The sequence below is a fragment of the Brachypodium distachyon genome, chromosome 3, assembly GCF_000005505.3.
Source record: "Brachypodium distachyon strain Bd21 chromosome 3, Brachypodium_distachyon_v3.0, whole genome shotgun sequence".
Classification (NCBI taxonomy): Eukaryota; Viridiplantae; Streptophyta; class Magnoliopsida; order Poales; family Poaceae; genus Brachypodium; species Brachypodium distachyon.
Window position 1 is genome coordinate 32518922 of NC_016133.3, and position 24089 is coordinate 32543010.

General features: G+C 43.7%; 3 protein-coding genes across 3 annotated transcripts; 1 reads left to right on the forward strand and 2 right to left on the reverse strand.

Moving 5' to 3' along the window:
• Positions 1 to 1722: 1722 nt before the first annotated feature.
• On the reverse strand, positions 1723 to 4393 carry LOC100826154. The gene is made up of 2 exons (XM_003574133.4): positions 3779 to 4393; positions 1723 to 2338 (listed from the first exon to the last, which is right to left on the reverse strand). Exons 1-2 carry the CDS (start codon positions 4376 to 4378, stop codon positions 2006 to 2008), a joined length of 933 nt encoding a protein of 310 aa, XP_003574181.2. The 5' UTR covers positions 4379 to 4393; the 3' UTR covers positions 1723 to 2005.
• Positions 4394 to 7697: 3304 nt separating this feature from the next.
• On the forward strand, positions 7698 to 12148 carry LOC100826677 (transmembrane and coiled-coil domain-containing protein 4). The gene is made up of 15 exons (XM_003574134.4): positions 7698 to 7927; positions 8012 to 8093; positions 8202 to 8597; positions 8691 to 8856; positions 8969 to 9121; positions 9360 to 9457; positions 9578 to 9669; positions 9964 to 10034; positions 10118 to 10253; positions 10905 to 10964; positions 11048 to 11130; positions 11232 to 11308; positions 11383 to 11453; positions 11642 to 11699; positions 11785 to 12148. The coding sequence occupies exons 1-15, from the start codon at positions 7698 to 7700 to the stop codon at positions 11908 to 11910; spliced, it is 1899 nt and encodes a 632-aa protein (XP_003574182.1). The 3' UTR covers positions 11911 to 12148.
• Positions 12149 to 12184: 36 nt separating this feature from the next.
• LOC100833705 (zinc finger CCCH domain-containing protein 19) lies at positions 12185 to 21453 on the reverse strand. The gene is made up of 12 exons (XM_010236594.3): positions 20791 to 21453; positions 20602 to 20681; positions 19608 to 19792; positions 17845 to 18796; positions 17639 to 17766; positions 16869 to 16928; positions 16718 to 16768; positions 16523 to 16593; positions 15742 to 15887; positions 13672 to 15642; positions 13442 to 13599; positions 12185 to 13337 (listed from the first exon to the last, which is right to left on the reverse strand). The coding sequence occupies exons 1-12, from the start codon at positions 21261 to 21263 to the stop codon at positions 12441 to 12443; spliced, it is 5172 nt and encodes a 1723-aa protein (XP_010234896.2). The 5' UTR covers positions 21264 to 21453; the 3' UTR covers positions 12185 to 12440.
• Between the last annotated feature and the right edge of the window lie 2636 nt (positions 21454 to 24089).

The window sequence follows — 24089 nt, forward strand, 5'->3', positions numbered from 1 at the left end:
CGTCGTTGATTTGTATCTTATGCTTGGCAGGTAGAAAAGCATCCAGGACGTGTCACCGGGAGCAGTAGGATGTTCTTTTTCATGGTAAGACATGCAGTCGCTGTTTGGCAAAGGAGAAGAAGATGCAACCAGAGGCAGAACAATGACTTGCTTTTGTTTGTTCAATCCCAGAGAGGGAGGGGGAGGGGAGGATCTGGGTTGAGTTCCATTTCACTGTTCGAAGTGGGTAGGGAGGACTAGATGACAGGACAAGGTGAGTGATCCAACAACAGAGGTTGATGGGAGCATAGAGTAGTTCTCAAGAGTGTCACTCTGCCACAGTAGGAGCTAGTAAAGAAGATGGTTTGGTTGTGCCACTCTAATGGCCTTCATGCAATATTGCATCATCTTGAAGTTTGGGACAACGCAAATGGTTAACACTAACAGACTAGCAATCTACTGCTGTACTGCATGTGTAATCTGTATGCTCCTCTGAACGAACAACAAAATAGGCAATACAAACACGTGGTATGCTGTGGCCTTAAAATATATACGTATATGTCCTATGAGTTTGCTTTAATCTACATCACCTACTCAAACAGTCAAAGGTTACATTTTCTCTCTTTAGCATAATAATAAAGAATAGTATATATTTGACTACCTCACAAGTCCCTTTTATATGGTCCTAAAACCTTTCTTGCTCAATTTACATCCAAACACCACCAAGTCGATCAAAACTTTTCAACAACCAATGGGAACTACAGTCCTACTATTGAAGGACGAAATGTTAAAACTTTCCCGTATTAATTGACCTTTTGGCTCCAACAGTTCAAGTACAACAAAGATCAAGTCAATGATAGCAAAACTCTCACCAACAACCATGAATTGGACTATTTGAGTAATGATATGTCAAGATCAATATGAGAAGTAGAAGAGTCAAAGATGCGGCAAACTCTACAACCAAATCATGCTGGCAATTTGAAGAAGACTTTGTGAAAGCTGACAACATTTTTGTTGATTTACCAAAGCACAATGGCTCTCATTTTCTTTGGGGTAGACTCAGTCAATTAGAAAGAAAAATTGGCAAATGGGTCTAGTAAAATGTTGGCAATCATGAAAGAACTCAAGAAATTAAGAGGTTCACTTTGCAGCAGGAAAATCTATACATTTTATGTCCTTCTCAAGTTATTTATCATTTTCTTGTGCAAATGGTCTGAAGTTCTAAACCCTGGCAATGATGCTAAGATGGTACTGTACCCCTCGCACCTAATGATCAGGACTCGAGCAATATGGATGACAACAGATTATAAAGATATTCATTACTAAGGCCCACTAAAACATTCAGCAAACAAGATATCTACTCCCTCTGTCCAGAAATGTAGGCCGTCATTTTTACTTCTCGAAGCCTTTCCAGTCATAATGTATGAACAAATTTTTAAAGCATGCATATTGTCAAGAAAATTGCAAGGCAATCCAATGATATTGTTTCTATACAGTTAGTCTAGTGTACATAGTTTCACATTTAATAGCAAAAAAAATTCAAAGTGTTGAATGCAAGGACCTAGGTCAACCTGCATTTCCGAATAGAGAGGATACAGAAGTTGCAAGAGCCCAGACCTCGTTGTTGTAGGCTTGTAGCTCAGTACTAACAGAAGAGGCAGAAAAAATGGAGAGGCATGCATGCTACTATGCTACTATTTGAAGGACCAAATGAAAGAGATGAGAGGATTAGAGGCTGAATGCTTATGATGAATCACCTAACTTGCTGGAATAGGTGAGATGCACACATCAGTTTAGTTATATCAAATTTCATTACAGGCTTCAGATTAGCATGTAGACCATATGGCATATGATGTTAATATCCACTAAGTCACTAACCCAGAACTTCTATTTGAAGGGATCACCACCACTTGGTGCGTTCCTGTGTATCCATAGTTTACTGGTGGAAACTTAACACTAATATCCATTATACGAGTAGTTAGTCTAAAATTTAGATGATTACTCCAGATAAGAACAAAAACATATATTAATTTCCTCGGCTGTATGACGACCCCTTGGATGCAATTGATCTTCTCTTCTGTTGAGTCCTAAATGTTGATCCAGATTTCACAAATCTCCTGCTTGTGCTGTTTCTGGGATGTTCTTCGAATCCACCTTCAGATTTGAGAAATCTCGTGCTATTTCTAGCAAATTCTTCCCTCTTTCTAGCAACTTCTTCCCTCTTTTTCATCTTGCTGGAGCTTGGCCTATATAGAATAACCGAGCGGCCGATTTGGTCAACAGCAATGGATCCAGTTGACTCCTCAAGTTGTAATATCACATCAGGTAGTTCCCCAGGGCAGTTCCCGTGAATCTTTAGCTGTTGTGTTGAATGGAATGATGGTGAACAACATAACAACAGAGGGAAGAAAGCTGAAGAAAAAAGGACACTAAAACACGAAAAAGGCATAAGATACACCATATCGTACAGTCTTATTGTTGTACTCACAGACAAAATAGAAAGAAGGAAATCTGTATGCAAGCTATTGCAAGTGTTAGTCAGATAGAAGGACACAGCCACCCAATTCTGATATACGCGTAGCTCCCAACTTGGCCAGGCTCCAAAGTACAGTACTCTAGGGCGCCATCTACGATAAGCTAATTATTTTCAGGACAAACTTACATATTTTTAATTTATCACTGTCAATAATAGTAAAGTTTATATAGCTTCACACTATCACACAAAGTTCTTCAATGATAGGCTTGGAGTACATAGTTTCAAATGAACAAGAATTTTGTTGTATATATGAGTGGTAGGACTGGTAATAGACAGGAACCTCTGCAGGTAAACAACACAAAAGTATCTCTCTTGGTTATTTTAGAACCTTTGGAAGAGAGGATCTTCTAACATCTCATGCATGAGTGATAAAAAGGGGTTAGAGTGCATCTCTGTTGGCATTTGTAGGACTTTTGGATGAGAGAATCTTCTAAAATGTCATGCACGCGTGATAAAAAGGGTTCATGTGCATTTGCTCCGTGAGTATCATCTTATAGACAGTTTAAAAACACGCTGGTGTAAGACTTGTCCTTAACTCATTATTGTAAGCTAATATGGTGATTGGTACATGGACAGCAGCCCCAAGCAACACAATACATGTGTGTCATGGTGTGTGCGATGACATGCATGCTAGACGCTAAATCCAAATCTAGAAGAACTTGATGATCAATCAACTCCATGTCAGGAGCCCTAAGATCTAGAACTGGAAAAAGTATCTAAGTTCCATAGATTTAGATTCTAAGATCTAAGCCCAATGCATGATCTAATGACAAACATGGGGACCATCATGCAGAGGTGGCACCAGACCTAGCCAATAAAGAGGAGTTGGTTTCATTGATCACTGATGCTCTTCAGCCGTTTCCATTGTTAAGTCTAACATGACATATCTACCTAAATCGGAAGCGGTTATCAGCACGCATTTGATCTGGAAACCAGGTGGGCTGGACTAAGAACCTTGGTTGTGATGCAGCTAGTAGCAAACAACCCTACTATGCCTTAATTCATAGGTATTTCGCGACGAAAACGTGCACACCATGTGTAATTTGCTTGATGTATACTGGTATAACACGAAATTTGTAGTACTCCCTCCGTCCAACAAAGGATGTCTCAACTTTGACTAGATTTGAATGCATCTATACATTAAGTCATGTCTAGATACATCCAAATTTTGACAAACTTGAGACATCTTTTGTTGGACGGAGGGAGTAGGAAAGACTAATGGCAGCATGAACTAGACAAGGAGGAGGGGGAGGGGGCGGGCACCTTCAGGAGCTCGTTGGACTCGAGGTTGTCGCTGAAGGCGGATACGAGAGAGGGAGTGACGCCGCCCTTACCAACCTGCTGCGACTTGAGCTTCTTGCCGAGGCCGTGCGCGTACGAGGCCAGCTCCTTCCGCTCCTTCACGTCCAGCTTAGGTCGCGGCAGCCGCGGGAGCACGAAGGACGGGGGCGCCGCCTCCAGCTGCGGCTCTTCCGTCGCTTCGAACTCTTCTTCATCCACCTCGGCCACCGCTTCGGACACGACTGCTACGGCGAGGCCGTGGCCGGGGCCGAGGAGCGAGGAGATGAGGCGGTGGGCGACGGAGAGACGGAGGCGAGGGGGCGGGACGGGAGGGGAAGGGAGGGGACGGAGATGGGAGGACAGGCGGGCGAGAGGAAGGCGGAGGAGGGTAACCGCCACCGCCACGCCCGTCATGGTGCTTGCCGGAATGCCGACGAGGATGCGACGGACTTGGGAGGGGATAACAAGCGATAGCGAAGCCAGCCGCAACTGCAGAAACAGAGTGGAACTGGAAGCGCCGAAAAGGAGATAAGAAATTGACGATGACTTGGGCCCTACCTGCCAGCGTGTAACAGAATCCATGTATGCCGGTTCTTTTTAGGTTGGGCTTCTTCAGAAACGGCTTTACCTTCTCTGCTCGTACTTCTCTAACCATAGAAGCTTATTGTCTGAGGAGTTGTTTGTTGAAAAATCTGTAATACCCATACTTTAAAATTTTGTCTTGGCTATTTGTATTAAGTTATATACACATTCTTATAAAAAAACAAAATCTATTAATCCAAGGCTACATCCACGCTGTGTTTTGTTCTATTCATTATCCAAACCGACCAAAAAAAATCATGCAAAAGAGATAATCATCCATTGCTTCATCCATGGAGACCATTATTTTATCATGGCTGCTAATGGTCACCATCTGATCCAAGCCATGGCGGCAGACAGCAACAAGTCGGAGAAAAAATTCAAGCCATGGCTTTGGCTATGGAGAGGAGGCGGCAAGAGAGCCACACGGCAGCGGCGGATCCAGAACCAGCAGGCCCAAATAGGAGAGGAGAGGAGGCGAACCCGACTGTGGTGGCGGCTTCAAGAACTGGTGGCGGAAAGAGGCATTGGGTGGCGGCGGCGGCGGTAGCTAGCTTGAACCCTAGCCGCACGAAGACGAGAGAAGGGGATCGAGAAGAGTCAGACAGGGAGCAGCTGGTGTTGCGGGAGGAGACGAGCAGTTCAGTACGCGGTGGCACTTTGGAGGTAAATAGAGGGTCTTTTGGGGGCAAGAAAAAGTGAGATTTTTCAGAAGCCCAAGAAGCTGCCTTGGACCAGCTTTTTCTCTTGTGAAGGATTTCGGGTGTTGGGCTGCTCTTAGAAGCTGGTTTAGAAGCTGAAAAGAACTTTGTTATGAACGAAAGGAACCAGGAGTAAATTAGTCATTTTAAATTTTAGACTTAACATCTAAACATAGGCTGATTCGGTAAATATGTCTCTTAGAGTGGATACACGCACGAGTCATTCATTTTTCTATCTGCACTTTTTTCATCTTTCATGCATCTTTAATTATCTAAGTTCACCTCTTTCTCTGCTGAACACCGGAAGGTTGCGGTTTCTGCCTCCCTTCGACCACGGCTCCAGCAGAGGGAGTAGGAGGTGGAGTCCTATTTCTCTTTTGTGTTTTTTTTGTAAAGGTAAGGCCTCTGTTTCTTTTGGTGGGGTTGGTTGGTGAGGGTTGTGCCGTGTTGAATAAAACTGCCTCAGCTTAGTTCTTTCCACAACGATGTCTCTCATGTCGAGAAGCTTAAAATGCAATTGGGGTGACAGAATTCCCCGTATATTGTATCTTATACTTCATGATAAGCTCGGATGGTGTCCCGACTAATGTTTGCTCATCTATTTCCATGGTACCGCCTCTCAGGGCAGGTCATTACTGCCGTTTTTAATGGTTAATGTCCTGTGTAGGCTACATGCTTCTTCTTCTTTTTTACATGTGGGTATGCATCGTGGTTGCATCAGCCAATTGCTGACATGTCATGCCATAGGAGCGCAAAGTTAAAAGTTACCCTTCCTTTCCAAAATATGAATAACATAATTATACATTCAGTCTACAACTTTGACGTCAAAATACATTACGAATTGGTCATGTATTATTTTGAAAAGAAGGGAGTGCGACTAATGGAACGATGGAACACTTGTCTCTTCTTTTTTCGTGAGACAGTGATATCTGCATCTGCACTCGTGTGTGGACGTACATTATGCGTTCTCTGATTTGCAGTACAAAAATAAACACAGTGATCACTCGTTTCCCTCGTGAGATGATGATGAATAGCGGGTTGGTCACCAGTGCTGATGTGACGGCGTTCCGTTGGCGCTCAGCCCCTCTTATCCCAAACCTGACGTGACACACGCCGTACGTAGCGACACACATGTAAACCCTCGCCTTCATACTGTAGTCTCAGTGGGGCGGGAATCAGGATCAGGCACAGGATCGATCGGGGTTTGACGGCACACCCGCGCCGGCCGCTGGTTCTGCTCCACGAGCTGCTGATGCTGAGTCGTGGGGATGGATGCCACGAAGGTACTACTCACTACGTTCAACAAAAGATGTTTCAAGTTTGTCAAAAATTTGAATCTATCTAAACATGATTTAGTGTATAGATACATTTAAATTTAGTCAAAGTTGAGACATCTTTTGTTGGACGGAGAAAGTACTAGCCTACTAAGAGAAAAGTTGCTGATGGCGCCGTCCGTTGACTAGCAGAATCCACAGATTGGCCACGGGATAAGCATGATGGTCGTCCCTTCTCGATCAGCGATAGCTATTTCCTCCGATTCATAACAAGTGTCTCAGATTTTGTACTAATTTAATATAAAATTGTACTCCCTCCGTCCAACAAAAGATGTCTCAAGTTTTATCAAATTTGAACATCTTTTGTTGGACGGAGGGAGTACTAGACTTAAGACACTTGTTATGGATCGGAGAGAGTACCGGTTCTCTATTCTTGAGCACATATTTTGATTGGCGCCACTTGGTTAACTTTTCATGCATTATATATAGGTGCTCGATATCCTGGATGCGTTATAGTTTCCGCAGTATCTTTGATTTATTGCAAGGTAGAGCAGACGAAATTCTTCATTCAATTGGATAAACAAAATACATACCAGTATGAGAGTTTGTATATATATATATCGTGGTTTCATCTCAAATTTAGCTTTGACAGGGCACACGTACTCCATGCATGCTCTAACAGGGCACGCAATTAACATTTACCACTAGCATTTGTTGAAATTGTCGCTGCTGTCATGGTCTCGCTTTCCCTTTCGTCCCTGCATTAATCCAAGCTCTTAAGTCCGGGCCGTTTACGATGTAGAGCAGGACCATTGACTGTTGGATGTAGAGAGTAGAGACGGAGACAAGATGTGGGCTATGCGCGTGCATGCGAGCTTGGGGTTGGTGAGACATATGACAAATCTCACACATATTTTCAGCCTAGCTAAGCTCTTCTTTGTCCAATTAATCTTCTTCTTTTTAAGGAAATGCAATTAGTCTTCTCCGTTGATAGCTTTTTCTTGTGAAGTTGACGCTCCAAGCTTTGAATTTGGGTCGGCTTGTACGTGAAGTGTGAGTGAGCGGGTCCTCGATCGCCGTCGTGCACGCGATCACCATTTCGCTTCCATCATGGGCCTCCTGACGGGCCGGGCCGTCAGGGCCCTCGAGGCTGCTTGCGGACCAAAAGTTAACGGGCTCCAAAATGGTCCTCCGTGGGCTAAATGTAACCCGCAACGCGTTGCCGGGCCTGGCCGTCGCCCGCGAGACCTTCCGAGCGTCCGCTTGCGCTCGTTTGTTCTCAATCGCGTCGTCTCGATCCCGCACGGGAACGCATCAAAGCCCAGCCAAAGTCGGCGAAGCCCGGCAATGGCGGCGTCGACGACGCTGAGCCAGACGCAGCGGTACGCGGCGGGGGCGCTCCTGGCGCTCGCGCTCCGACAGGCGCAGATCCACCAGCATGTCCTCCTCGGTTCCCACGGCCTCGACGACGACCCCGACGGCCCGGACCCCGGCGTCATCTCCCCCCGACCCGACGACCCCGACGGCCGTGAACTCTGGACTCACGAATCCCGCGCCCTCCTCCTCCCCGTCCTCAGGTAAATTAAGTCATCCCCTCCCTTACCCACCTCCCTCTCTCGCTTCGCATGACCCGGCCGGCGTGACATGGAGGGGTGCTGCAGGTTCCTGGAGATCGACCCCAAGGCGTGGCCGGGCGTGGAGAAGACGGCGGCGACCTCCGATCCCAAGCACCACATCGGAGCCGTACGTGTCGTCTTGCATTGCATTTACATCAACCCCCATTTGCCATTTCCATGTGACATAACGTAACGACGATTCCTTCCTCGGACCGCCCGCGCATATGCAATGCAGTTCCTCCGGAAAGTCTTCGAGGACGAGGACGACGGCGAGAAGGCCGCGGCTGACAGGTCCGACCTGGAGCTCGCGCTCGCCAAGGCCGTCGACGCCATGGCGATGGGGCTGGAGCACGACGCCGGAATCGGAGCCAGCGACCTCATGAAGCAGCAGATCAAGGCCGACGAGCAGGACCCCGCCGCGGACGACGACGGGTCGCCGTCACGCCGCTCCTCCTCCAAGGACTACCGGAAGATGGCGGTGCTGTACATGCTCCTCTCCGCCTGCGTGGCGGACGTGAACATGGCCGAGGACGGCGTGGGTTCCCCCCGCATCAGGAAGGGCTACGACGCACGCCACCGGGTCGCGCTCCGGCTGCTGGCGACGTGGCTTGACGTCAAGTGGATCAAGATGGTAAACCCCCAATACTTCTTCTCGATCGAGTGCAAAACCATGCCCCAACAGCGCTAAGTCTGTCTTTTGGTATCGAACACTTTGGCATTGTAGGAAGCTATCGAGATAATGGTTGCTTGCTCTGCTATGGCTGCAGCGAAAGAGGAGGAGGAGTCGCGTGAATGCATCTCGCCGCGCAGCAGGTGGCAGAACTGGAAGCGTGGCGGGATCATCGGCGCCGCTGCCTTGACCGGAGGGACGCTCATGGCCATCTCTGGAGGTATCACATCACATCACCTTTCGGAATGATGTCCCTTGCTAGCTAGCTCCTTGGAATCTTTCTGAGATTTCTGCAATCTGCATGCTGAATTAGATGGCTAAACCTTTCACAGGTCTGGCTGCTCCTGCGATCGCTGCAGGGTTTAGTGCTTTGGCCCCAACACTGCACGCACTTGTCCCTATTATAGGAGCAAGTGGATTTGCTGCTATGGCAACTGCTGCTGGACACACCGCTGGCTCTGTGGCGGTTGCTGCATCATTTGGAGGTGAACCTGATTATTCTTTGAATACATATTTGGTGATGGCTTCATAATGTCAAGAATTTTTTTGTCTTAATCTACCTGTTAGTTAAGGTACTGTTAATGATCAGCTGTTTGCAGAACTACAGTAATGCTCTAGTGAAAAATCAAATGACTGTAGTGAGGATACATGAAATATGTTGCTAATTTGAACATATTTCCCCATTAGATGATCTACAAACTGACCATCATGTATGATAATCAGCTGCTGGAGCTGGGTTGACTGGGAGCAAAATGGCCAAAAGAATTGGAAATGTGAGAGAATTTGAGTTCAAAACTATGGGCGAGAACCATAACCAGGGTGTAGGTTTTTCTCTTCAAATTTTGTGCTCTGGTTTATCAAATGCTCTGTCTTGTTTTTTCAGTAACAACTTGTTTACTGATAAGACTAACTGGGTTCCATGAATATTTTTGTTCCTCCAGCGCCTAGCAGTTTGCATCATGGTTTCTGGATTTGGTTTTAATGAGGACGATTTCTTAAAGCCATGGGAAGGATGGAAAACTAACTTAGAGAGGTACTTTTTTCTAATACATTAGTCGTTGAACACATTTTCTTATTATATGCCAATTCTTGGTAGTATTTTCCCATGCCTTTGTAAGCCTTCCTCGAAGGGCAGACTGTTCCCACCATTCATCTAGATAGAAAAGAATTGGACAAATTTATAGAATACAAGAAATTCAGATAACATGGATGGGACGTGAGTTTTCACATAACCCATTTCAGTAAGGTTGCATTGCGTAATTCTTTTCAGAACAAGCTTACCATGTGTAACTAGAGGATACTTGCAATTCTCACTAACATTTGGCAGGTATATTCTTCAGTGGGAGACTAACCATATTGTTGCCTTGAGTACAGCAATACAGGATTTTCTGGCATCAAGTAAGGTTCATGATTCACGCACATAATATATGAATTCTTTCCACGCATTATTTTTAAAAATAAATAAAAACCTATCACCGCAGGAGTTGCAATGGAGTTGATGAGGGAAGGTGCAATGCAGACTGTGTTAAGTGGTATAATCTCAGCATTTGCATGGCCTGCTACCCTGGTAACTGCTGCAGATTTTATAGACAGTAAATGGTCCATTGCTATTGACAGGTGCCTTCATGCACTCTCCTTAGCAAAATTTTGCTGAACTTTTGTTTTTGTGTTTCCATATTTAAGGCGATTTTGTATAGAGTTGCACAAAACTTCATGATATTATTCTAAGGCTTAAGAGCACACTTTCAATCAAATTTTCGTTTGAAAATCTGTAGTTTCTCTTAATTTTGTAAAAAAACCGCAATGTGTACACCAAAGAAGCTTGAATCCCCGTGATTGATGTCACATCTTTTTTTTAGTTACTGTCATTTTGAATTTTGCATTGAACTTCTGAAATCCAAAACCATCTGAAATTCAACCAGTTCATACCAGTAATCGGTAAAAAGGCCAGTATGGGAAACTGAATACGAATTTTGCATTTAACTTCTGAAATACAAAATGGTCTGATATTTGACCAACCTTCCGCCAGTAAAAAAGACAGTTCCGGATACTCACGGGGACCAGGCCCGTACGAGAAACTGGATCCTGCTTAAGAGTTAGTTAGTATACTTTATGGAGTATTCAGTTGTTGATTCTTTCTGAACTTTTATTTTTAAGAAATATAGGGGTTAACCCCACTTACTTCTATTAAACCAGAATTCCTCTTTCTAAACATAGCCTGCAGACCAGTAATCATTTCGACTTGATAAATCTAGTAGATGATTCCAGGTCAGATAAGGTTGGGAAAATGCTTGCCGAAGTGTTGCTCAAGGGACTGCAAGGAAGCAGGTACTGCTGCTTGCTTTCTACTATATCTGTGCAATAAACCATGTGTCTGTATGGAGCTAATTTGGCATCTCAACCCCTTCCAGGCCGGTCACTCTCATCGGTTTCTCTCTTGGGGCACGTGTCGTGTTCAAATGCTTGCAGGAATTAGCTCTATCGGGCAATAATGGTGAGGCTCGTTTAGCAATGGAGGAATATTTTTTTCAACTTCTATAGGAAAGGCCCGTTTCGAAATCGAGTTTATTCAACTGACAATTGTAACATGAGCAGAGGGGATTGTCGAGAGGGCTGTACTGATAGGTGCGCCGGTCTCAGTTAAAGATGAGCTGTGGGGGCCTGCCCGGAAGGTAATATTCTGATATTTTTGTCCCAGGCACCTGGGATGAGAAGAAACTGGCAAATCCTTCTTTCATATGTGCAGATGGTTGCTGGAAGGCTCGTGAACGTGTACTCCACCAATGACTGGATCCTCGGTGTCACTTTCCGTGCAAGGTAAGTGAAGCACAAGTAGGTAAAAATTATGGCGGGAACTGTGAACTGTTCCTTGGAAAATTCTCATGAAACTCACGCTTTCCAAACATCTCCAATGCTCCCGCTGACGATCACCATGCCAGTTATTTCCCATTCATTGGTGAGCCTGCTCATTTGCCTACGACCTGATAAAATGCTATCTCGTGCAGCCTGCTCACGCAAGGTTTGGCTGGCATCCAGGCGATCCCAGTCCCCGGAGTGGAGAATGTAAGTGTGACGGCTTGGCGTATCCAACCGAGCAAATTCGTATCCTCATGAATCTTTTATCTTGATCACATTGTTCAATTCGCAGGTTGATGTAAGCGAGCTAGTCGTCGGGCACTCTTCATACCTGGGACTTCTCCAGCAGATTCTGGACCAGCTTGAGCTGAACACCTACTACCCAGTGTTCTGCCCCCACACGCCCAGGTCGAAATAACAACGCCGTGCGTCCAGGCACAGGAGTTAAATATTTCGTGCGTCAGGAACGACGGGCTGTAGTAAATAAAGGGAGCGTTTGTTGTTAAAAGAGAAACGTCCAGTGTTGTAGACTTGTAGAGTGTTTTTTTTCTCTTTTACATGCGTCCTAGGAACTTTTGTAGAAACATTTACCTGGTTATGGAGAAATTCGAGTTGATACCATTTAATTGAAGAGTGGAATAAATTATGCTCCGAAACGAGACAATCTATGGTTCAGCAGTGCTGCTTGAATGTTAAAATGCAACTTGCTGACAGATATATTTACTGGGAACTGAGTGACGCCAAAGTTAAGCTCTCTTCTAAGCTGACTACAAGGTTAACTTATCAAGTTATCAGGCTATACAAAAATGTGAGGTATGGCGTGGTAACTTCACGACATGTTTCCTACCACGGAGGTCAACGGTGGAAGTGCAAGATGACCCCTTCCTGCAGTTACAAAAATGTGAGGTCCGACGTGGTTACTTCACGACGTGTTTCCTACAACGGAGATCAGCGGTGAATGTAATAGCAAGATGAGCCCTTCCTGCAGTTGCCACTCTCATAATACTTGCATATACCCCGTTGAGACTGTCCTCTTGAGAATGATCTCGACTGCACGCCGCTGCCATGATCTTGGCGATGGTCAGGCCTCCTTGAATGATTCGAGCTACCCCGCCGTGATTCATTGCCATGAGAGTACCTATCATGGTGCTGACTCGACTGGCTGCCCCGGCTAGCATTACCAGAAGATGAGTGCCAGCTCCTGTTGTTCCCTACTGCCTCTCCCCAGCCAGAACTTTGGTTGGTGTTTCCATGTCTCCTTGGTGCTTCTGAATAGTTTTTAGCTGATGGTGCCGTTGTTTGGTGACTAGAAGAGTTACGGTTTTGGCTGGCATTTGATGTGGAATTCACCTTTGAACTCTCACGAACTGATGACGGCCAACCTGAAGCTTTCCTTCCCTCCGGAGATGAACTCGACTGTAGCCAACCTGAAGCTTTCCTTCCCTCCGGAGATGAACTCGACTGTAGCCAACAGGCTTTTGTGCTTCCTTCTAGAGCTGACCCCCAACCCGAACCTTTTGTGCTCCCTTCTAGGGATGAACCCCATCCTGAACCTTTTGTGCTCCCCTCTAGAGACGAACCTGATGGTTGCCACACTGAAGTTTTTGTGCTCCCCTCCAGAAATGAGCCTGATGGTTGCCCACCTGAAACTTTTGTGCTCCTGTCCAGGAATGAAACTGCTGGTTGCCCGTCAGAAGCTTTTGTGCACCCCTCCAAAGATGAATCTAGTGGCTGCCCTCCTGAAGCTTTTGTGCTCCTGTCCAGGAATGAAACTGGTGGTTGCCCGTCTGAAGTTTTTGTGCTCCTGAGAGATGAGCCCGATGCAGCACTTGATTTTGGTTTTACCTAATCAAGTCAGACGTTAGTTGGGACAAGGAAGATCATGTTGCTAGGACTCTCTTTATGGAAGACACATCTTATTGGACATCTGTTTCATGAAATAGCATTACCTGCTCTGGCACTCCAGAAGCTGTGGAAGCACTCGAGTTACATTTTTCCGTCTTTTTCTCCTCTGGTGTTGGTGACATTTCAACAACAGCGCTATTTCCTTGGGCTACTATCATGTCCTGTATGATGCATGAAGTATCTTTTCCATCAACTCGAAGACCTGTAGAAAACTACGTAAGATTTTTCTGTCAAGCAAATACTGTAAACAGGAAAAGCATATCATTTTGCTAACCCGAAGAAGGCTGGAGAGCAGGTGTTGGTGAAGACAACGACCACATGTCATTGCTTGGGTCATCTTGGACACCCCATAGAGCAGAATCAACAGCTTCACCTTGATAGTAACTTTGTTCGCCCCAAGGAGATAGCGCAATAGGGCTTGAGCACTGTGGCCGTTCTTCCTCGACTGAAACTGGTGCGAAATTCTCCGAAGGAGTTGCTCCATGCATATTATATGTTCCACAGTTTTGTTCCGTTAAAGATTCCAAAACATTGGACACAGCTATTGCTTCAGCATCAGTTACAGGATTAACAATTATGTTATCTCTCTTAGCTAATGGAACCCCTCCATGTTTCAGATCTCTTTCTTCAACACATGAGGTCTCCTTGAATAACTGCAAGTCAACAATTTTACTAGAAGGTTGACCAGATGTTTCTGATACAAAAGCTGTCAAAGAGCGGTCATATGCTTTTGTAGCTGAATCTTCAGGTTCTACTGTTGTTGACCCTGACTTGTTCATGGAAGACTCCTTCCTCTCAAGCTTTGGAGTTGGACTCGGATATTGTTCTTGAGTGCCAGGGTATGAGACCAGGTCAATTTTAGGTTCAGGAAGTTGATGGACTGGGGCCTTTGAGGCATCAGCAGGGCATGTTTTATGCAGATCCATGGTCTTCTCAGTCTTGCTAGAATTAGAACTACATGTGAATGGGGCTGATTGTGGACTGCGGGCTGCAGTTCCTGACTGACTAGGCAAGCCAAAGGCTGAATTGGAATTGCTGCCTTCAACAGGATTTGAACGGCTCTCAGGCTTTGCTGAAGCAATTGAAAATTGAATTTCATCATGAGCAGTGGGTTTTGTTGTTAAACTCCAGCAAGCACCTTCCTGTGTTTTAAACTCAGGTGAACTGGAAGTACCAAGTGAAATGGTAAGGTCTCTCTCAGATTGTTGTGAAGGAGTGAGTACTTTCTGTGGACCGAAATCCATCTGCATATTCAAATTTTCCACAGATCCTGCTAGCGAATTACTATTAGAAACAATCTGCAATTGCTTCTTCGTAGTACACGCAACAGGATGAGGCTCCATGCTACTCTGACTAATTTGACTCTTGTGTGGTGGTGGGGTTGGGCTCCACAAACCACCAGCTTCTTGAGTATTGTTCTTCCCCCCAGCCTTTTCTTTGGGGACTCCCTCAGCATGAGATCCTGGTGGTCCATATGAACCCACAGAAGATGGAATGGTGCATGAATAGTTAGCCCGATGCTGGGTCTGGACACATGAAGTCGGAGCATTCTTCGGAGGCTCCCAGCTTGTTGCCGATGGCAAAGCTTCGCCCAAATGGTTAGGACCTTTTATTCTTGGAGGAGAACGGTCGGCAGACTGTTTAGGTAATCCAGAAGAGTAGAGAACGTTATAACCAATTGGGGAAGTGATATTTTCAGCCATACTTGAGTCACTTCTATCTTTCCCTGGGCCTGCCGATGTGGATTTACTATTGTTGATAACTGGTGTAGGTCGAATGAGATCTTTCTGCTGCTTTGCGAGCACTTCAGTCAACATCAGTGAGTTCTCTTCACTCTCAAATGTAAGCCAAATTTTCATGTCATGAGGGAAATAACTAGTCCACTTGGATAGCTGGGAAAGTGTAAATGGTCCCTGAACATTTCCTGAAGGGTCCTTGTAGTGCCATACCTTTTCTGGCTCTGTGTCACTTGGTACAACTCCAGATGATGAAACTGACGCAGATTCACCTGCTGTGTTGTTTAAATCAATACCAGGCCGAGGAATATTCCATCCATTTGCTGACGGTAAATTAATGTTGCTTCCTGTTCCTGGTTTATCTGATACACCTTCTGTAGGTGGACTTAAACTCGTGTGACAACTGGTGTCAGAATTTTTTTGTGTCGTGTACATCACAGAGTTTGATTCTGCCCCTTTTCCTCCATGAAATAACAGGTCTGATCCATTCCTTTTTATTGTACAATCAACTGCATTCAAGTCAATAAGAAAATTCCCAGAAAATCAATATTTACATTTTACAAGTGGCACACATCATTGTAGAATAGGAACAGTTAAAGATTTAGTACCGGTTGTTTTGTCATTCCATTCTTCAGCAGACTCATAATCAGGAGCCATATGGGGGTCAACATGTACTTCTGGAACTTCATTAATCCTGCGTTCTCTTTCTTCAGGAGTGTTCAGAAGTTTTAACTTTTCTACACACTCTCTAAGTGTATGACATAGTTAAGGACATAAAATTACCAACAACAGCATGCAGCTCTTGATGGCTTGATGCTTTTCACTTATCAGTAAAGTAAAGCTTTAGCATTACAAATGTTGGGGTTACTGAAACAATTTGAAGAAAAAAACAAGAGAAACGTACCATCAATGCAATTCATCATAGAAAGAGTATAACATCAAAAGAATTACTGTAAGCAAACAGAAAATCAGAACATATATTGCTTGAGAATGTATGACAGGATAGATGTGCATCCATCATCTGAATGATAACCCAAGTTTAACAACAAAAGCTGTTTGCCAAGATATCAAATTGTTGTAACAAAAACAAAGCATGAGAGCATAGTGCAAAATTCATTTCACAACTTCTAAACAATGCAATAGCACTTTCCTTGATCAAAATATGGGTTCAAGTACAAATTTGCCAAAATAATTTCACCATGCCTTTAAATATTTACCAAAGGTTATGCGTGCCAATTTTAACGTTTCTGACTTTGGTGAGCATATGTACTCAAAGCTGTGCCAATTCAAGGACCATAATATATTTGCCACATATGGCCCAGAGAAACACCAGGAGAAAAGCAAAAAAAAAAAAAAAAAATAGCTCAACATGCTAAGTTAAAAGGATATTCTTTTCTGCGTCCAATTTCACTAGCACGGTCACGGAGATTGCTCAGCCTCTGCTTTTCATTTTCCAACAACTGTAAGAGGATTTAACAATGAATAAGAGCTGTTAGGTCACAGTAAAGCAGCAAAGCCTAGAGGCATTGCAAAACAAACAAGGTCACCATGCAGCGAACTTTCCTTTGTTAATATTGTACTTACATCATTAATTTGCAGGGATTGGAAGATTTTAGCTTTCTCATGGATGTCTCCCTGAATTAACAAAACAAAGAAGATAATTCAGATCATATACGTAATGTGGTGACTTAGGAATCAGATGGATCATCATAGAATGAATCTTGATCAACAGTACCACTTTAAGTCGAGAAATTAGACCATACTTCATACTCTGGCGTAAACGTTTGCATTCCTCCTACATTACACAAGCCAACAAACCATTTAGATGGAACCAAACACGAGAAGAAACTCATGCAGTAACATCAGCAATCAGCAGGAGGAAAATTGCCTCTCATAGCTAGGGAAGAACGGAGAGCGCCAGTGGTGATGCCTTAATACGACCAGTTACATATCCTTTATCCATAACAGAGCACGGGTAATGTCCAAGTGCATAACATATTTAGTACTCCCTCTGATCCATGTAACTTGTCGCAGCTTTCTCTAGGTACGCATGTGTATGCACAATAAAACGCGTCTAGATAGATGCGTATCTAGACAAAGCTGCGACAAGTAATATGGATCGGAGGGAGTTACAATATGTATAATACTCCCTCCGTTCCTTAAATTAGGGTGTACATTGTTTCCTTTAACCGAGCCTTCGACCAAGGATTACTCAATCAACATGTGACTTATGTGATACAAATCATAACCATAAACAAGTACTTTTGAATACGAATGCAATGATATCAATTTTAAGTTACAATAGATAGACTAAATTTTCGTCAAAGGCTGGGTCAAAGGAAACAATATACGCCCTAATTCAAGGAACCGAGGGAGTATATTTTAGCCAACAATATGTATGTGGCAAAAATTGCATCCTAACATGATTATCCTAAATCTAACAGTATTTCCTGATTAATGAGTTCATACAAAGTGTAGATATCAAACAATACTTGCTTGTATTACCTCTGTGAAATCCTGATTTGAGATTGTATCCATTGTGATAACCTCCTTCCTATCTAAATTTGATATCTCGAGTGCATAATCTGTTGTCTTCTTACCAACACTGTATCGTTCTGCAACTTTATGTGTACCTGCATACAAAATCAAATTCTGGTTAAATCAGAATTGAGTAACTCAAATCTGTAAATCAGTAATGGTAAAAATCTTACCAAGGACTCTAACTAGACGATACATATCCTGTTGTTGGCCGACACCAGAAATTCTTATCCTTACAAAAGCACCAGTAATTTTCTCAGAGAATGCAGCAACATCGTCAATAAGATCCTCCATCAAGCTGCGACGCAAGTAAATTAAATTGATATTATGCATGTCAATGGCTGCATAATCCTCTAGATCAGCTTGTGGATCTCTTTCAACCTTCTTATGGGTTTTCCTCCTCTTATCAGAGCTTAATTTAGGTGCCATCTCACTATATCCTCCACCATCTACTTGAGCTGAATCTGGATCAAGGGTTCTTTGTGTATCACCATTTACTCTTGGAGTCTCTTTCACATGAAAATGCAATTCCAAAAGTTTTAACATCTCGAAATGACCAACACGTGGTTTCCTAAACAGACTGCTAAGCCTTGTATCACAAATAATTTGACTCTTTTTGCGAGGATCACGGAGGTTATTCTGCTTTATATACTCGAGCAAAAGAACCTGAACATCAAATTGGGAAATCTGAGACTGATCACCATTCCTCATGTGCCCAATGAATTCCAGCAGCTCCAATGAGGCCCATTTCGGGTCACCTAACAAGTTTGTCCCTTCAAATGGTACTTCCTTGGGTAAGCTTTCAGCAACTTTATTTGAAATTTCATATTTCCTTGCAGTAATACCACCATGAGTTTGACGCTTCCGCCCCCTTTTCCTTAGAGAGGTACACCGTTTCCGTTTCTTCGAAGAGCTGTCAGAACTGGCATCATGGTCATTGTTTGCATCATATCGTTCACCAGAAGACTCCTCTTTTTCTTTCCTAGCAGAATAGCTTTGAACAGTCCAACTGCTCTTGGCACTGATTAGTTCTTCCAATGTCAATGAATGTTTCCCTTTAAGATCCAGCCAATATAACTTAAAAAGATATTCCCAGCTACTTTTATCATCAAAATCAACCCTAACCTGGCATAGGAAAAATAGGATAACAAATCATATGAAATATCCAAGGTACCTTATCAACAAAACAGAAACAAAATATATCATTTCATGGTATGTAAAGTTAAACCTTGAATGGAAGTATTGCTTGTTCCAGGTGCCACTCTAATAACTCTTTCCGAAACAAACACCTAAAGGCATTTAAGGTTTCAACTTTAAAAAGTAGTATTGTTTGTTGCAGGCTAAAACAGAGTTCTCCAAGCGTACAAAGGACCAGTCAATGACTCAATGTGATGCCACCACGCAAGCAAACAATTACCAAGTATCAACCAAATTACCCTCATGAAACTTCAATTGATACATACAATCCAGACACAAGCTCACAAATGGAGACTCGTCATACATTCCGATGTAAGTTAAAAATGTGTACACATTTTCGAAGACAGTGCAAACAAAGTTGCAAACTAAAGAGAATAGCCATCATATGACGAAGGAGGTGCTGATTTCGCAATTTATTGAATCTAAACCAGCACCACTGCAAAGATGCATAAATAGGAAAAATAGCATCACGTGTGATGATGATGATGATATGTGGCCATGGGTCTCATATGTCACCTTCATAGTGGATGGTATGTTCCTAATTACATGCATTTCTACGGTACTGGACTAATTAATTATTTAATTAAAACACAGTGATGCTTTTTTCTAAAGGAATGAGAGCAGGATCAATGAATTCTGGTTCCACAAACATACATCTGTTTAGGTGTTTGTATACAAATGCTTCTAGGATTCAGAAAACGGAGCAACATATACAGTTGAAAGATTACAAGTAAAATACCTTTGCAACATCTTCATCTTTGGATTCTATCAACAATATAGTGCCATAGCAAGTATCACAGAAGCCCTTGTTCCCTCTAACACCAAAGAATTTGCCTTGTTTGATGCATCCTTTGCAGAGGGAGTAAGTACAGGTATAGCACATGTACTGTACTGCCTTCTCGCAGCTGCTGCAGATGTGCCAACCTGACATGTCGGACATCAAGAAACAGGACATGTCAGATCAAACTATTATTCAGTAGCTACATGCACATACTACATGTGTGTATATATATGTATATCAACATACTTATATAGAATAATTAAAAGCAGCAAAAGTTTTGTCATGGAGCTTCCTTCCACTGAACATATCTATTTCCCCTCGAAACCAATAAAATCTACTTTTACTTAAGTGTATACAAAGACTATATCAGGACACAACACATCAACAGACTACAAAGACGGATGTCCTGGAAATGTGGAGCTTCTTCCCCAATATGATGAAATGCTAACTGAACGTACCCATCACTCCTCCATAAACTAAAAATACAATAAATATGATTTGGCTTCAGGATATACACAAGGCTATAGCAGGGCCTGATTGGACATAAGCTATATTGCTTTACAAAAAGTCATCTTCTACGAACTCTACATCATCATTGAACCAGATCACGTATTCATGCTGGAGGTGCCCAACAGGGCAAGACCAGCATATTCAATTTATGTATTTATTGAAGCAGTATAGAAAATCATCACGGCCTGCTTCTTTCAAGAGTTATTTTTTTTTCAACACCAGTTTCGTCTGCCATTATGTCAGAAGTAATTGCATGTTAAATATTCTCTCCGTCCCATATTAAGTGTTGCTATTTAGTACAACGGATGGAATATTTAATAAATATCTATGAATATCCAACACCTACTCCAGCATTCATGGTGTAATCCTATTAATTCAAAACTATAAATGATTAATAACACTAAACACACATACTAAGCAGCAGTCCAAGATGCTAGCTCACCGCAATTCCACTTGCCACGGGACCTGAAGAACGACTCGTCGCGCTTGATGCACGTGGGGTGGTACACCTTCGGGCAACCCCTACAGCAACCAAAATACGCTTGTCAGCTTACTCGAACACAGAGTTCAGCCCGCCGCACTTGTGCACGCAGGAGCACAGCGGAAGCTACTAATCCTGCACGTGACGTACCTCCGGTCGCAGACCACAAGGCTGCCCCCATCGAAGCAGATGAAGCACACCACCTCCTCGCCGTCCGTCTTCTTCACCGGCTTGGGCGGCGCAGGTGCGGCAGCCGCTCCGTCTCTGTTCTTCGGCGGCCTCCCTCTCTTCCTCTTCACCAAAACCGGCGCCTCCGCCACGGCCGGGTGCTGCTGCTGCTGCTGGAGCGGGGCCGCAGCCCCCATGATCGATCCCAGGAAGTGCGAGTCGTCAAACCCCTCGGAATGACGAGGCGGGGACGGCTCCTTCTTCGTCGGCGACGGCACGGCGGGAGGAGCGTGCAGCCACGCAGTGAGACGGTGGCCCGACCCTGCCGATGGCGCTGGAGGAGGAGGAGGAGCGGGCTCGTGGATGGGAGGCGGCGGCGGGAGGCGCAGCTCGGGTGGCCACTCCGCCTCGCCGGGGGATAGCATCTCGCCCACCGGGCCCGGACCCTCGTCCATGGATCAGGCTATACGCCTCGTGAATCCAGGGCAAAAACCCTAACCCTAGCTCGGCCCTCGCAAACCTCCCCCGTCGCGGCGGTCCAATCGGCTCGTGGTAGGTCGAGTTGGTGTGCGACCACGAGCGCGTGGGAAGAGTACAGCCAGCGAGAGAGGGAGAGAGAGAAGGGGGGAAGGGAGCTGGGCTGAGCAGCCTCGAGACGGAAAGGACGGGGCAGTGGAGGTAATTAACTCCGGGTGTCGGGGTAAAATCCCAGGCGATCGGGCGCAGAAGATGGTGCGTGCCAAACTGCCAGTGTGGCCCGGGGAAGCGACGCATCGGGGAGGCCAAACGGAAGGGCAGCCGCTTTTCCCGCTCCGCTGTGGCCTTGTGGGCTGTGGGGCGGGCGGGTGGAGAGCAGTTGGCTGGATGATGCAGTTACTGGGTTGACGGCGTGGAGGTAGGGGAGGGACGTGGTTTTCAGTTTTCACATCTCTGCCGCGCGCCCCTGGAACTCGGGCCATGTATACCGCACGAGCACGATGCCGTTGGCAGTAGAGTTCGACGCGGTGAACATTTAAGTTTTTGTCCTTTTTTCTTCGCTAACCAATTTTTTGTTTTTAAGTTTTTTTCATAACAGATCGTAAAATAAATTCAGCGCAACACAATTCAGCAACTCTAAATTGAGGCCGATGTGAGTGTTAGTCCGTTCTATCTCCATCTATTGCAACCAAATAATGTTGTACCTTATGGTTGGCATGGTGTGTTGTTCAACCGGATATCATCTACGTCTGTCCTATTGAAAGTACCATTTTTTTTAGAGCGGCAATTTTGTGACCCTCAGGATACCATTTGACTCTCCTTAGTTCAACCAAATGAACTAAAATTTTAAAATGACACAACTTTTTAAAAAACTAGTTCATTTGTTTGAACTAAGTGGAGTTAAAGGATACCCTGAGGGTCACCATGTTGTGCCTCTACTTCTTTTGCTTTTGTTGTTGACATTCTCCGAACAAATTAAGAAAAGCTCGAGGGGTGATGTTGACTTCCTTTGTTTCACAAAACAATTCACATAAATTTCTTGATTATTTCATAATATAGCTCGTTTTCTCTTGGCACCTGCAGCCAGCCAATAACAGTTCACATTAATTTAGTAGTAATCCAATGATGAGGCATTGTATGATGTGTTTTGTGAAATGGAGGAAGTATACTGGAGTACATACACTGCACTAATGTTTCCACTGACTCCCAACTAAGTCGAGCATAAGACACTAATGTTTTTTTTTAGCCTATCTGCCGTTGTGGATCCCAAATACGAGAACAAGGGCCAAGGGGCCATGCATATTACTAACACAAAGTTTGATTTCATAGTTGCTACTTCCTCCGTTCCTAAATATTTGTCGTGGTTTTAGTGCAAAATTTTACTAAAACCACGACAAGTATTGAACGGAAGGATGCCACGACAAGTATTTAGGAACGGAGGGGAGGGAGTACTTAGCAATAGTGTTTATTAAATATTAACACATGTTTTTTTTTCGAGTAACACATGTTGCTTCATTGAGACGTTAACTTTTCACGAACTGGGAAAGCAGTGAAAGCTACGTTTCTTTCCGTGTCCGCTAGAAACAACGAAAAAGAAGAAGAAGAAAAGCCATCAAGTTGGTCGTTTTTCCCTGAAAAAAAGTCGGCTGTTTTGCTCGTATGTTCGTCGTATCGAACCGAAGGCATAGTGTTCCGTTATTTTAACTTTTCAACGACGACGGAGGCTCCGTCATCGCTAGCTTGTTAAACTCTGATATACAATCAGGCGTGGCGATAGCGACAGATCCAAACCAAGACTGCTAATTGGATACTCGGCGTCAAGCACATAAGTGATCAGCACGGCGTATATGGATTTTGCTGTTCTCTTTTTTTTTCCGGATGGATTTTGCTGTTCTCTATGCACTAAACAGGACAGGATTGCTACTGGTTTACCGGTGAACCCGAAAACAATAACGGAAAAAAAAAGGAAGTGGTACTCTCTCTCTATTTCCAAATTCTTGTTATTGTTTTAGTAAAACAATGAAAGGAACGAATGGAGTACTATTAAAAATGACATTTACTAGCTTGGAGCAAACCTCTCTCTTAGAAAAAGAAGCAGCTTGTAGCCAACTTTTGCCAAAATGCATTGTGTTTGAAAAATGAGATTATAATCTAATTAACACTACTAAAATACAGCACCTAAAAGTATGGTATCACTCTTTTTAAAAATATAAGATATTCTAAGTTTGCACTAATAAGTAAAAAAATAAAGCTTATTCGACTTACAAGATTTTGAAATCAAAAGAATAAAAGGTAGAGATTGGAATGTCCCGTACACTTTAATCCTGAGAAAATCTTCATGGGATCTCAACCGATGATAATAATTTTAGGAGTTAGGTTATTTTGCACATAATCTTTAGGATTATCTATCCATATGATTCTCTACTCCTGTGAAGGGTTAAAATCATGTAAAAACCTCTAAAAATCCGGCAAACCGAATGAATCCTTAAAGTTTGACCAAGTTAATAAAAAATCTACTAGAATGCACAACTCTAAATTAGTATACTTATTTGATATTGTAGATATTAATACATTTTTCTATAAACTTATTCAAATTTTAATAAATTTAACTTAGAGTAAAGCGAAAACATCTCCTCTCTTTTGTCAAGCTTGCTCTGGCCCCGCGCGCGCTCTCTCTCAATGTGTAAGTTGCCATCACATCATCGGCGCATACCCCAATTGTACCATGGGATTTAAAACAAAGTTATTTTTATGATGATCATTAAAATAAGGTTATGAAAAATGACCATCCGCGACTCTATTAG

Excerpts from the sequence above, each read along its gene's own strand:
- LOC100826154 (XM_003574133.4), bottom strand. The coding sequence starts at position 4,378 with ATGGATTCTGTTACACGCTGGCAGGTAGGGCCCAAGTCATCGTCAATT. Across the intron at positions 2,339-3,778 it reads AGTCCAACGAGCTCCTGAAG|CTAAAGATTCACGGGAACTG; the intron begins GTGCCCGCCCCC and ends TCAACACAACAG.
- LOC100826677 (XM_003574134.4), top strand. The coding sequence starts at position 7,698 with ATGGCGGCGTCGACGACGCTGAGCCAGACGCAGCGGTACGCGGCGGGG. Across the intron at positions 10,035-10,117 it reads ACAGGATTTTCTGGCATCAA|GAGTTGCAATGGAGTTGATG; the intron begins GTAAGGTTCATG and ends CTATCACCGCAG. Across the intron at positions 11,454-11,641 it reads GGTGTCACTTTCCGTGCAAG|CCTGCTCACGCAAGGTTTGG; the intron begins GTAAGTGAAGCA and ends TATCTCGTGCAG.
- LOC100833705 (XM_010236594.3), bottom strand. The coding sequence starts at position 21,263 with ATGGACGAGGGTCCGGGCCCGGTGGGCGAGATGCTATCCCCCGGCGAG. Across the intron at positions 16,929-17,638 it reads CAAATCAGGATTTCACAGAG|GAGGAATGCAAACGTTTACG; the intron begins GTAATACAAGCA and ends TGTGTAATGTAG. Across the intron at positions 13,600-13,671 it reads TGCTCTCCAGCCTTCTTCGG|GTCTTCGAGTTGATGGAAAA; the intron begins GTTAGCAAAATG and ends AGTTTTCTACAG.